Source organism: Euprymna scolopes, chromosome 15 (genome assembly GCF_053919585.1).
Source record: "Euprymna scolopes isolate OS-2025 chromosome 15, ASM5391958v1, whole genome shotgun sequence".
NCBI lineage: Eukaryota > Metazoa > Mollusca > Cephalopoda > Sepiida > Sepiolidae > Euprymna > Euprymna scolopes.
The window spans coordinates 97,629,694-97,644,635 of record NC_136496.1 but is presented as its reverse complement, the minus strand read 5'-3'; the positions used below and the strand labels follow the sequence as shown (position 1 = coordinate 97,644,635).

At 34.3% G+C, this 14,942-nt stretch overlaps 1 protein-coding gene across 2 annotated transcripts in view; it reads left to right on the top strand.

Annotated features, from left to right (window-relative positions):
* Positions 1–14,942, top strand: part of LOC145294021 (brain-specific serine protease 4-like) — a 79,164-nt gene that overhangs the window by 62,345 nt on the left and 1,877 nt on the right. For both annotated transcript variants that reach the window (XM_080140985.1, XM_080140984.1), the window contains 2 exons: positions 1,689–1,924; positions 4,110–4,237. In XM_080140985.1, coding sequence (XP_079997111.1) covers positions 1,689–1,924; positions 4,110–4,237 — 364 coding nt within the window. The remainder of the gene's footprint in view (positions 1–1,688; positions 1,925–4,109; positions 4,238–14,942) is intronic.

Sequence of the window (14,942 nt, the reverse complement as noted above, 5' to 3'; positions counted from 1 at the left end):
TAGAATATATTTAATTTAATGTATTTTTACCAACATCGATTTTTTTATATACCGATTTCAGTTATTTCAGTTTTGAGTTATTTCCCTTTAACTCTAACTTTTTTCTTTTTGTTTTTGTTTTCTTTTTCGGCGGATAATCATACTAAAAATAATTCACACAAACTTTTAAGCGTTATTTTTGGAATCAGTTGAAATAACCCTTATCCCTGAGTGGCTTCCGGGCCTTGATAAGTGGTGACAATCGTGTAAAAAAATAAATAAATAAATAAAATAATTTCTGTGATTTCGCAATCCAGTGGGTTTTTATTTTAAAATAAACAAAAATCCAATTCAACTACGATTCTTTATTTAAAACAAAAAAAAAACTTTCATTTACATTTTTTGCCAGTTTTTTTTTTTCACATTTTTTGACATCGTAACTGCTAATTTTTTTTTTTCTTTTAATAACGCAATAAGTCAAAACTCATCATTCTTATAGCATAAAAACGTGTATTTCGGTAAACACAAATTCTACTTTGGTATTCTTGAAACTGAATTATTTACAGTTTGTTTTCGTTGCAACAAAACGTAATAACAAATCTTTCTAGACCGAGGGAGCGTAAAAGAAATTCGCTTAATCTGGAATATAGTCATAAAAGGTGCTCAATATCCGGAGAATAGCTTCTCTTCGTATCCCATCGGCCGAAATATCTGGTGTAGAGTTTGTCATGTACTTCTGCTTTTTTCGGGGGGGGGGGAGTTACATTTTCGTGTTTTCATTCGTTCTTTTATTTTTGAAATTTTTGTTGGGGTAACGATGGAGTTGACAGATAATAATAAAAAACTGGTCAATATTCTTAGTATAGCAAGTGTGGCCAAACCGAACTTCATGTCGACCCTGGCAACGCTGGGTATCCATGCTAGTAATTAATATTACGTATGATATCAGTAACAACATTTTAAAATGCTTAATGTAATACGATTCTTCCTATGATGGTAATTATAGTGTCCGGAAATTTAAATTTTTAACGCCTCTACTGGATTTGTTCTGGTTCATACTTTTAACGTCTGACCGATTTCACCTGCGCGTTCTCGCTTGTTTTTTTTTTAATTTTCTTCTTCCCTCAAGCTTTTTTTGTTCATGTGCTTTTGTAACCTGAAAATGGTTCGACGAAAAGTCGAAAATGTTCGTGTTACATATGGAACATTCATATATTCTTTTAATTTTGACACAAAAAAAAAATCGTTAGAAAATTTTTTTTAAATAAAAAAGCAGAAGAATTCTGTTATTAATTACCTTCTAAAAACGTATGCTGCTTATTGTAAGGGTAATGAGTTCTTTACCATGAAAACTGTTTCAGGAATTTAAGAACAAAGCAATATTTTATCTTATGGCTCCCTAGCAGTATTGATCAAACACAACCTCCCGTAAAAAAAAAGAATAAAAAACGTCTCGAATATCGGATCTAGTTTTTACTCCAGAGTTTATTTTCTAACCTATTTATATTAGTTCGAATGAATCATTTATATATATATATATATATATATATATATAGAGAGAGAGAGAGAGAGAGAGATAAATAGATAGATAGATAGATAGAGAGAGAGAGAGAGAGAGAGGGAGAGAGAGAGAGTTAGAAAGAGAGATAGATTCGGTGAGTATTATCGATTTGTGTAAGTTCTAAATTTGGTTTCGTTTCAATTTTCAGAGGAGCTAAATCAGCGTCAGTCTACTTTGGTTCAGTTAAGGGACCATATACCAAGCATCATCTCGGGAGAAGCGTGCGTGTTATGTGGTTTTCAGATATCTCCACATCTATTTCTTTTCTTGTACTAAAGAAGCCGATTCAAATGAACGACTTTGTCCAACCTGCTTGTCTGCCATCTAAAAGTTGGGTTCCTAATACTGAATGTTTCATCACAGGATGGAACAAGGGTGACCACAGTATGTATGCTATTGCTATTTTCTCATGGTTTTTCTTTTTCTCTCTGTTGTTTTTTTTTTTCTCTCTCTTTTTCATGTGTGTTTAGTTTTCGTTTTTGGGAAGATCAGTCAGATGATTTACATGTGATGAAAAGCTATGAAAAGTATTCGCCATATAAAGGAATCTCGTGGTGTTTTTCTGTTTGTACAGATATAGCAATTTATTCTCTCTCTCTCTCTCTCTCTCTCTCTCTCTCTCTCTCTCTCTCTCTCTCTCTCGTCATATTTCTCTCTCTCTTTATTTCTGTTTCTCTTTCTTTCTGCCTCTTCTCTCTCTCTCTCTCCCTGTTTCTCTGTTTCCCAGTCGATCTTTATCTCTGTCTCCCTCTCTCTCTCTCTCTCTCTCTATATATATATATATATATATATATATATATATATATATTGGAGGTATATTTGGCTTGAATTGTCTGATGAGATCGGTGGAATAATTTTATTGTTCTGTTGACTGAAACTTGTAATGATTTAAGCAACAAAAAAAAACCGACGTTGAAATAAACACACACACACACACACACACATATATATATATATATATGTATGTATGTATATATATACTTGTAGTCATCGACATACAGCCCTGTTTCGTTGTATCACAACTCATCAGTGCCGCTAGACTAGCATCTCTCCCAAGTCAAGGATTGAACCTAGAACCGTCGTGTTGACAGTCGGCAGTTCTCCCACTCGACCATGGAATCGACGCCCGTAAATAACTCGTCGGAATGTCTATTTAAATAGACACCTGTCACCACTTTTATAGTGCTCAAATCGCCTGTTCGTAAACAAACAAACAACGAGCTTCGCATTTTCAGCCAATTAAGTAGCGGGTGAGATTATTTACGACAGTGCTCTACCCAAAGAGGGGGGCTTAAAATATATTTGTAGTCATCGACGTACAGTCCTGCTTCGTTGTATCACAACTCTTCAGTGCCGTTGGACTAGCATCTCTCCCAAGTCAAGGATTGAACCTAGAACCATCGTGTTGACGGTCGGCAGTTCTCCCACTCGATCATCGAAACGACGCCCGTAAATAACTCGTCGGAATGTCTATTTAAATAGACACCCGCCACCACTTTTATAGCGCTCAAATCGCCTGTTTGTAAACAAACAAACCAGAAAAGTAAAAACAACAAATAAAGAGTGTGGTTATACGTCAATCCGACTGTCAAGTGCGCATTGCCTACGCATAACTTTTGCTATTCTCCAGACCTTTAAGTGGTATATATATATATATATATATATATATATATATATATATATATATATATATGGAGAGAGAGAGAGAGAGAGAGAGAGAGAGAGAGAGATTTACTCTGTTCAGAATCCAATACCATATAAAGGAATCTCGTGGCGTTTTTCTGTTTGTAAAGATATGGTAATTTATTCTCTCTCTCTCTCTCTCTCTCTCTCTCTCTCTCTCTCTCTCTCTCTCTCTCTCTCTCTCTCTCTCTCTGTCCTCTATTCTATCCCATTTTCTCTCTCTCTCTCTTCCCTCTCTCTTTTTCTCTTTCCCCTGCCCTCTCTCTCTCTTTTTCTCTCTCTCTTTCTCTCTTATCCCTCTCTCTTTTTCTCTATCTCTCTCATTTTCTTTTTTCTCTCTCTCTTCGCTCTCTCTCTTCTCCCTCTCATTCTCTTTCTCTCTCTTCACTCTCTCACTTTAATTATTTCGCTTCATTTAACGTATTCAGAGATTATACGTTAAGTTCAATTTTTTACTATTATTTCACAAGCTCACTGTTTATTTGTTGTATTTATTTTCCTGTTCGACATATTTTGTTCCACAAAATACCAAGTTGTGTATATCTTTCGAACCCTTACGAGACCAAAATACTGGCGACAAATATGAAACTCCGTGTTATCGTCTCGTAAGGGCCTGGAAAAAAAGCACAACTCGGTGTATAGAGGAAGCAAAATATATTAACCAGAAAAGTAAAAACAACAAATAAAGAGTGTGGTTATACGTCAGTCCGACTGTCAAGTGCGCACTACCTACGCATAACTTTTGCTATTCTCCAGACCTTTAAGTGGAAAAGTGCATTATTCTACGTAGGGATAATACACCAAAACAATAACTAGCTTTATGCATAAGTATTTAGAAATTTTCGAAGGGGTGAATTAATAAAATCTAATCATGTTTTATTTTCAGAAAATGGCCCCAATATGAAAACATCCAAGGTTGAATTACTCACTAAAGGGGCTTGCGAGAAGGAATATCCTTTCGATTCTGATCTGTTATTGTGTGCAAAGGCCAATTCAGGGAAACCGAGTGGCTACGTAAGTTAATACAATATATATATATATATATATATATATATATATATATATATATATATATATATATATATATATATATATATATAGTCCTGAAATTTTTTTTAACCTTTAAAACTATATAAAAAAAAACTTATTTGATTTTTATATTTTTTTATCATTCGTTGGAAAACTATTTAGTCAGTAAGTCATTTAATCACCTGCAATCAATGCATCAAGTTACTCTCTCGAATTCACAATAGCCCTAATGTTAATTTAAGGGATCATCAGTTGTTTACCATGAAACACTGTTTCGTGAATTTAAAAACAAAACAGTATATTAAATCATGGCTCCTCAGCAGTGTTGATCATACACCACCTCCCTTAATCGCAAGAACAAAAAATGTTCCAGATATTGGATCTAGTTACCTACTCATGCTTATTTTGGCTAACCTATTCATGTTATAAAAAATGTCTTCCTTACCTGTGAGATGCGTCCCTTTCTCCAAATTCAAAATGGATATATTTTTAATTTACCAGTGTTGCATTTATAAGATTAGGTTTAATCCATTTTACTACTTATCACCCCCTACTGTTATTATATATTTCTTATATATTTACTTTCTTATATAAAAGTTATATATATATATATATATATATATATATATATATATATATATATATATATATATATATATATATATATATATATATATATATATATATAATTTTATAATACATTCTATACATTACTAATATAGTTTTGGATTTCTTTTAATATATTCTGGTTAATTTTATACGATTCAAAAGCATCAGGATAACAAACTAATGCTTTATTTAAATGTTATATATATATACACACACACATATATGTGTGTGTGTGTGTGTGTGTGTGTGTGTGTGTGTGTGTGTGTGTGTGTGTGTGTGTGTGTGTGTGTGTGTGTGTGTGTGTGTGTTTACTTATATTAAGTTGAGAAGAATGTTCTTTCGGAATATTTTATTTTATTTTCAAATAAGTTTTTGTAATAAACCTTTACTCCATATATCATTTTAAAGAGAATTTTTTGCTCTATACAATAGTTTTAATTACAATCGTTTTCAAACAACTATGTCTTGTGTCTTCGTTTCAGAGCGTTTAATAAAAATGACAAATAAAAAAACAAATTAACACAATTTTCTTTTTTCAATTCAAACTAGACCGAAAATGTGATGAAATAGCTTGTGATATCAACGGGGCTTTTGGCCGAGGAACCACGACTGAACGCACAGAATAGTAGTGGTTTAAGAAATTCCGTGGCGGTGACGAGAGTCTTGAAGATGTTGAGCGGAGTGGTTGGCCATCGGATGTTAACAACGATCAATTAAGAGTCTTAATCGAAGCCAATCCACGCACAACCGTTCGAGAACTTGCTTCTGAATCAGACATAAAGTATATGACGATTTTCAACCACTAGAGAAAGATTGGCAAAACAAAAAAACTTGGGTGCCTCACGAATTCGACAACCAAAAGAAACGTTGTTATGAAATGTCATTTCGCTTCTTTTACGCAACAAGAACGACCTGTTTCGCGATCAAAGTTGCACCAAAAAATTCATGTTGACTGTTTGATGGTCTGCGACCAGTCTTATCCATTACAGTTTTTGGAATGTAGGCCTAACCATTGCAGTGACGAAGTACTGTCAACAAATGGATGAAATGCATCAGAAACTTTGACAACAACACCCAGCATCAATAAACAGAAAAGATCCAATTCTTCTCCACGACAATGTCCGATTGCACGTTACTAAAACGATCCTGCAGAAGTTGAACGAATTGAGCTACGAAACTCTGCCTCATCTGCCATACTCTCCAAACCTCTTACCTACCGACTACCCCTTTTTCGAGCATCTCGACAAATTTCTGCGTGATAAATGCTTTAAAAACCTAAGCGATATCAAAAACGCCATCAGCGACTTCATTGTCACAAGAACGAATAATTTTAGGTCATTGGCATAAATGCACTTGTTTTTGTATTGGCAGAAAAGTGTTGATTCTGATGGTGCATATTTCGATCAATAATTTTTTGCTTGATCCGAGATATTCATTTGAATTTAAAATTTAAAAACCGCAATAACTTTCTTGTCAACCTCATATATATAATTTCAACGTGTTATTTATTTTCTTTATTTCAACAGGCCTCTCCTATGTGCAGAAATATGCATAAATAGGAAATATATATGGGTCGCATACACCTATGAACAGTTCTTCAATACCAATAGTTCGATACATCCACGTTTTTGGAAGTATATATATATATATATATATATATATATATATATATATATATAATACACAAAGTTTATATCTTTTTCTATTTTTTATTATTTCGTGACGTGTAGGAATACAAAATATCTTTTGAAAAGAATTTTTTTTCTAAAGAACAGATTTTCAACCAGACCTTCGGTCTTCGCAAGTGTAATGAAGCTTATGTGTGTGCAGGATTGGAGAGAGGGTAGGGGGAAATATACCAATGAGAGGGTGCTGTATAAGCTTTGAGGTGGTCGACAACTTGGCTAAAATTGTTGACCATTCAAGACGAAGTAGGTTTATTCCATAGGCGTATTCGCTTCGCATGTAAGATGCTCGGGTTTCGAATCCCGAGTTCGGGTATGTCTAAGTAATGAGCCCAAATGACTGGCGAAACTCGAGTCTTGAACTTCCGGTTTGTTGGCTGTCATGACTCATTTGAGCTGCGACATTGTTTGGCTGTGGAAACAATTATATAATCTCACACATTGTGAATATATATATATATATATATATATATATATATATATATATATATATATATATATATATATATATGAGGTTCCTTCAATAAGTGTTGTGGTATTAATGTTGAAAGAAGAACGAGAAGGCTTGGAAAAAGTGAAATCTATATCTATCTATACTCCTATAAATTCGTTTTTCTTTTGTGTGTATTGATATTCATATTAAAAACCCTCTTTTCTATTTTATTTAAAAAGAAAATACAATTTTCTTATATATGGGTTGTGGAAGTGCATTCACTAGCAAAAGATCTAGCTAATTTGCATATACTTTTAAACATTCATTTTAATTAATTCCCTATTAGTTTTTTTCGGTTTTCTTATGGGATAATCATATTTAGGTAACTATTACGTGTAATTATATTCATGCAGATATTCTACATGATTTATACTTGCATAATATTTGCGTAAAAAGTTTATAGTAAACACAAAATTGTTTCTATATATATTCATGTATACGTACATATTTTTGTTTAACAAATTTTTCCTACCAAACTCCTCCTTGAGTTTTTGGTCTACAGACATGAAACTTCATATATAAGGTATTTGAATCCATGCAAACCTTTATATTTGTGTTTTAGCCCGGAAAATCGTTGCAAAAGTGTGAAAATTAAAAAAAAATGAAATTTGCCAGGTGAAGGTTGAACGCCGGCATTACGAATGCATAACGTAGTAGTTATTGGTTCATCTTTTAATTTTTAGTCTTGCAGTAAACATGTTTTCATAGTCCAATTATTGATGGCAGAGGCAAAATAAATCGTGAACTGAACGCTTTGGTTTCGATTCTCGGTGGTGGCGCATGAGTCTTTTTTTATACTTTTTGAATTATTACTATATATTATATCCAATCTATCTATCTATCTATCTATCCATCTATCTATCTCTCTCTCTCTCTCTCTCTCTCTCTCTATATATATATATATATATATATATATATATATATATATATATATATATATATATATATATAAATGTGAAAATGTCTTTTCTCTAAGGTAGTTAAGGAAGACTATCATACAGAAAGGCATTACTTTAGATATTCACACTTTTTAATATATACACATGCACAGAACCTTATGAACAGTGCATAGGGCCCGAGCAAAACCGGGCGGAACTGCTAGTGTAATATATATTAACAGAACGTATATTGGTTGAATGGGACCCCGTTTAACTTTAACTCTCTCTCTCTCTCTCTCTCTCTCTCTCTCTCTCTCTCTCTCTCTCTCTCTCTCTCTCTGAGTCTTAGATCACGACTGCTCGATAGCAGAAACTGGTTGCCGAAAGTGACATCAGGGATAGTCCATCGTCAGAATCTGTAGGGGTGCCACCCCAACAATAAGTTTTCAGACTTTTTTTGTTTGGACACTTTTATTGAAAGTACAATGAAACTCTAGTCCCCTTCGAAATAATTTCCTCTGGCTGAAATGCACGTGTTATGCCGTTTCAACAACTTCTGGAAGGCCCCATGGAAGTCCTTTTGTATCAACGTGTCAATGACCCTTGTCAAAGTGTCTTTCATCTCCTCAATTGTCTCATAACGAGAGACTCTAAGCTTGAGCTTAGGGAATAACCAAAAGTCACAGGAAGCAAAGTTTGAAGTATAGGGAGGGTGAACAACTATCTTTATTCCCATCTTGGTCAAATAGTTTGTGACAAGGATGGAACACTCTTGGAACAAACTTCGCGTAAATCTTCTGTATCTTCAGTTCATCGCGAATAATGGTGTGTACAATTACCACACTGACATCAAACTGTACATTTATTGTCTCTATAGACACACGACGATCCTTATCAATGAAATTCTTTATTTTGCCAATCAACTCTGGTGTTCTGACGTCCTTACTCTTCCCACATCTCTCATACTCCCTCACAGATTCTTGCCTTCCTTGAATTTCTTATGCCATTCAAAAACTGATGCTTGTTTAATGCAACATGGTCCAAAAGCAGTCTGAAGCATTCATACGTTTCTGTGACATTTTTCCAAGTGTGAAACAGAATTTTATTGCATATCGTTCTTCTAAAGTGTCCCCATGTCCAGATTGCATTTTTAAAATTCACCAGTAATGATAAGCAGGCTTTAGTAGGGTACATTCTAATTCCTGCTGTAGCTGTTCATTTTAACCTGCAGTCGAAAAAATTGGTCAGTTATCTCATAAGATGTCTAGTAAAAACATACTGAATTTTCAAAAGTCTACGACAATTTTAAATTCCTGTGCAAAACAAAGATTGGAAACTTATTTAAGGCACCTCTTCCGTACATATATGTAGGGGAAGATGCAGGTGACAGGAAAGAAAAAATAAAAGTCCCTAACTAGACCCAAAAATGGTCGATAAATTTTAGAGACTAAGATGATGCAATTAATGCTCTCTACGATATCGTGTGGGATGTTATAATGTATAGTCCCTGGGTGCTGTGTTGATTTATTTCTTAATAGTGTGTTTGGGTTATTAAAGTTTAGGTGGAACGCCAGGCTAGTTTTCCCAATGTAGCTGCCCTTTGTGCACTTGACGTAATATATTAGATAGATCACGTTTGGCCTATCACAGTTGAGATGACAGAGTTTGAGTTGGATGGTGGTGCTTGGAGGGTTAGAATGTATCGTTAGCATTGATCTGTTGGCATTTTTACACACACACACACATACATACATACATACATACATACATATGAATTTTATATAAAAATGGCACCAGTAAAAATGGCTAAAGTGAATAAATAGGTAAAAATGGTACGCTGATTTTCAGGGGGGGGGGTCTTTGTTCGTTCCCCTCCTTTTTTTTAGTAATAGGTCACCACTTATTAAAGGGCCGAAAATCACTCATGATAAGGAATGGGTCGTTAATTGAAATAACAGAACCGAAAACAACGAGAGGAAACGGCAGAAGATTACAAAAATGAATCGATTATCCAAAAGGATCGTTTGACAAGTAGGATTACAGACGAATATGCAACAGTTGATTCGGAAACATAGGGATAACGGTACAAGAGAGAGAGAGAGAAAGAGAGAGAGAGAGAGAGAGAAAGAGAGAGACTAATAATATGTCTTCTGTGCGAAAGAGGTAGTAGGGAAAAGAAGTCATGCCCACTTGATTGCGAAGTCGATTTTGTACTCAGTCAAAACAAGAAAAGTGCTTGAAAGAAATACTCCATTATAGGACCTAACTGACTCTTATATAGATAGAGGATTGCGTCATGGTATGGTACTTTCTGGCGTGGTAGAATGACTCAACCATTTTTATGTAACGTGGCATCTTGACAAGTTACAATTGAATTTATGATGTAGCCCCTGGCTTTGGTATAACCATTGCGGACGACCCTATTATCTTTGGGAAGTGTTAAGAACCATACTAACATTTAATAACATTTAATATGAATTGGCTATAAAAGTTATTGTTTTAGCGAAGGAATAAATTGAAGGAACACACACACACACACACACACACACACACACACATATATATATATATATATATATATATATGTGTGTGTGTGTGTGTGTGTGTGTGTGTGTGTGTGTGTGTATATATATACATGTGTGTATATATATACATGTGTGTATATATATATGTGTGTGTGTATATATATACACACACATATATATGTGTGTGCGTGTGTGTGTGTATAACTGTATAACTACTTCATTTACTCACATAAAATTAATATACAAAAGTATAAATTTATGCGTAAACTATTACTAGTAACTAGTAAAGTATTTACTTCAAAAGTTCTCAATACGTGTTATATAGTTATTATTATTATTATTATTATTGTTCTACTTGTTGTTATATTTATTGTTCGTTGTTGGGACTTATTAAAGTGAGTTTTAGAGTCTTATTAAGAGAGAGAGATATTGTTGAGAGTCTTATTAAGAGTTTAGTCTTATTAAGAGAGATGTTGTTGCGTTCTGTGTTCGTGTTATGAAGAGATTCATATATATAAAATGTTCATACTAAGAAGTGTTAGTGAGGAGGTAGTGTTGAGACAGTCTTAGTGTTCATATTGTAGATATGATATGTCAAGACATTGTGTATGTAAAGACATTTTAAAACACATGATATACAAGAAATATAATGACAATTTTCACTTTACCTTTTGGTAGAATTACAACACAAAGACGACGTTTATAAAAACACATGATGGGTTTATTTCTTTTCCGACCGGTCGTCGTTTTCATAGTCAAGAATTCAAGTTTCACATTCTAAGTTTCAAAGGTGACCGTCTCGCTTCCAGACGTTCGACTCCCATGTCCAGACTGTCGTCTGTCGTCCTCAGACTCTCTCTCAGACATTCCCCCAGTTTCTCTCTGCTTAACTCTAAAGTTTCTAACTATATCGAGAACTTCCCATTTTCCATGACGTCATACACATGTTAAAACATGTTTCTTCTTTCACGTGTTCTGGAAATGCGTGTCCAAAACTTTTTCCTTTGTTTACAAAAGGAATTTCAACCTATATTCCCAGTAACCTATATTTCCAATATGTTAAAAACATGTTTATTAAATTATCTTATAGTTACATTCTTCAATTGAATTTTCATAACAGAATTGACAATGCACATTCTTTTCTTAAAACTATTTTATCTCTAAGCTAAACAATGGTTTGTTTTTTACATTCCATTTGCTAATTCTCTCTCGTAATCCATTTCTAAACCTAAATTACGAGGTTCGAATTTCGTCTATTCTATTTCATTTTCATTTTAACTAAATCTCTCTATTTTTATACTTACATGAAAAGGGGACAGCCCTTATCATGTAACATACGTAGGTAGAGCTAGTTAGTAATTTATAAAATATATATGGCGATTAAGCTACACTGAATATTCCGCGTTTAATCTATTCTAGGATTCTTAAGGCTTATGCGCATAAGCCTGAAGAATCCTAGAATGAATGAAACGCGGAATTGTCAGTGTAGCTTAATCGCCATATATATTTTATAAATTACTATATATATATATATATATATAGAGAGAGAGAGAGAGAGAGAGAGAGAGAGAGAGAAAAGAGGGGGAAAGAGAGGGAGAAAGAGTGTGAGAGAGAGAGGAATAATAAAAAGGAACGAACCGAGTTATGTGTTTATCAACGTTTCGTCTTTATTTCGGGACTTCCTTCAAAATAAAGACGAAACGTTGATGAACACATAACTCGGTGTGTTCCTTTTTATTTCTCTATTTTGTCGAAATACTATTTCCATTATTCTCATCATATATATATATATATATATATATATATATATATATTAGCAGGGAGACCCGACGTTGTCCGAGATTGAGTGATGATCAACGAATGTTCCACCTCCCTGAAGTGACTTAGTCCACAATACACTGTAGTATACATTACACTGTAGGGAACCTGCTGTTAATTTTATAAAGTCATATATATATATATATATATATATATATATATATATATATATATATATATATATATATATATATATATAAGAACAAGTAGTTAATAAAACATGTTAAAAACACTTTGAAAAAAAGTTAAAAACATATTTAATTTTAAAAAGGAAGCAAAACATAAGTAGATAGTCCTTAATTCGCGGAGTTTCGCACAATTTTGCACAGGATTATTATTTTCACATAGACTTATTCCTTTTGGAACCATTTTCATTAGTTGGAAATATTTTGAGTTCACATGTCTCTGTGAAACTTACTTCAGGAAGTGAGGGAGAAAGCGAATCCAAACGAAGCGGAGAACCAAAGATTGTAAGCACTTATAGGCATTTATATTTTATCATTCGTAGGAATCAATTCGCGATTCAGTCGCCACAAAGCTTCTCAACTAAGATAATGACTACGTGACTTGTGGAAAATGACACACAAAAATACGTAACAACGTTTCGCATAATCATTTAAAATGCCTTATAGACGATCATATGAGATGCCTATAGTTAGAGAGTACAAAGATATATTAACAATTACATGAAAAGTAAGTGTTTCGCAATCGCACCTCTTTTTATAAGTTGGTCTGCTTTGTCGGCATAATAGTTCATTAATAGATATCAAACTAAGGAGTTGGTGAGAAACATGTTAGCGAACGGTCGTGTGGACGACCTCGTTGGAAGCAGCAAGGATCAGGAAAATGTAGAAAGAACTCAGTGTGCGCTGCCATGCTAATATCATACTACAATATGTACCATTGTTAAAACTAGTTCCTTCTTGTCAGTTCCCTTTTTTACATAGGCATCACCATTTATCAAGGCCCAGAGGCCACTCGAGGATAAGGATTAAAGAGTGTGCAGTAGTCAATTGGACAAAATAGTAATTGTTAGTAATGGATGTTCGGTAAATTTGTTCACTTAAGTGGAACGGCTCATTAAGATCTTGTTTTCGTTGGACTTGAAGGCAACCATATTGCAGTCAGCTGGAAAGCAGGCAAATGGAAGACACTTCCACAGGCGTGCAGTTCTAAGAAAGAAGCTTTCTTTATGGAATCTACATTTATGCTTAGGCACAGATAAAGAGTGGGGGAAATTATTGACAGTGTTTTCAGCTAGACGAGTGTTTCTCGTGGAAGTTTGGCGATGGGGGGTGGTCCATAGATTGTAGTTCAGATGAAAATAACGATAAAACAGAAACAGACTCGCAACATCTCTTCTGTGAGAAAGAGAGTGCAGGGAAGAGGAAAGGACATCTCCTACGAGGCTACGAAGTCGATTTTGAACCCTATCAAGGCAGGATGAGGCCTTTCTAGCAGCTCCTTACCAGATTCGCAACAGGACTCCATACTTGGACGTACCTGGCTCTTATATAGATTGAGAATTGTATTAGCAGTAATATATCTACTGGATCGGTAGAAGGATCCCACCATTTTTCCAGCGGCCTTGGCAACGGATTTGATGTACGTGTTCCATTTCAGATCAGGAGTAACGGTCAAGCCCAGAAGCTTGTCAAAACATGAGTCCTCCTCAAGATAAGAGCCATTCATGTCAATTGCTGCCAGATGGGGATCAGAGCATTGATGATGTAAAGATAAAAGCTTAGTTTTAGATGCATTAAAAGTAACAAACCACCCCTTCCCCCATCGTACCACGTATTCAAAATCAGAGAAGAGAGAATCAGAGAGAACTTAGTCGTTTACGGTTTTTGATGTGCTACCATAGATGGCAGTGTCATCAGCAAAAATGTCTACGAATGATGTAAGGGTGTGATTTGGAAGATCATTAATGTAGATCAGGAAGGGAGTTGGGCCCAGAATGGACCCCTGAGAGACTCCAGCATTAATACTGTGAGCTTCTGATTTCTGCCCATCAACCGCTACTTTTATGAACCTATGAGAGAAATGATTTAATAATTGAGAAGACATTTCTAGCTATACCATAGCTGGTGATCTTTATGCCATACCCTATCAAAGGCTTTTGATATGTCAAGAGTAATTGCCCTAGAAAATTAGCCTTGGTGGAGAGATTCGCTAATCCTATGAGATATAACTGTAAGCACATCTGCTATAGATCTAGCAGAACGGAAACCATATTGCAAGTCACTAAGAAGGTTATTTTTGCTCGTATGGTTGACTACTTCTCTATTGAATACCTTTTCCAGCAACTTACTCATAACGCACAGGAGACTTATTGGGAGGGAGATGACCGATCATCTGAATTTTTAATTACAGGGAATACTGATGAGATTTTCCAGGGTGATTTTCAGCCCTTTAATATAGTTCTAACTTTTTAATTTTTAAGAAAAAAATAAAAATAATAGCATTTAAATGAATCGCAACCCATGCTGAATGAACCATAATTCTATCAGAGCGTTGTGGAGTAACGGCATGGTCATTATTCGGTTATATTATGTAAATTATATTAAGAAAAATAAATAAAAATGTATTATTTTTAGAGGGGATTTTAATGTATTTTTAGAAAAGATGTCACCTCCAACACATAAAAGACTACCTGGTCTTTTCCTCCTCTATCGATAA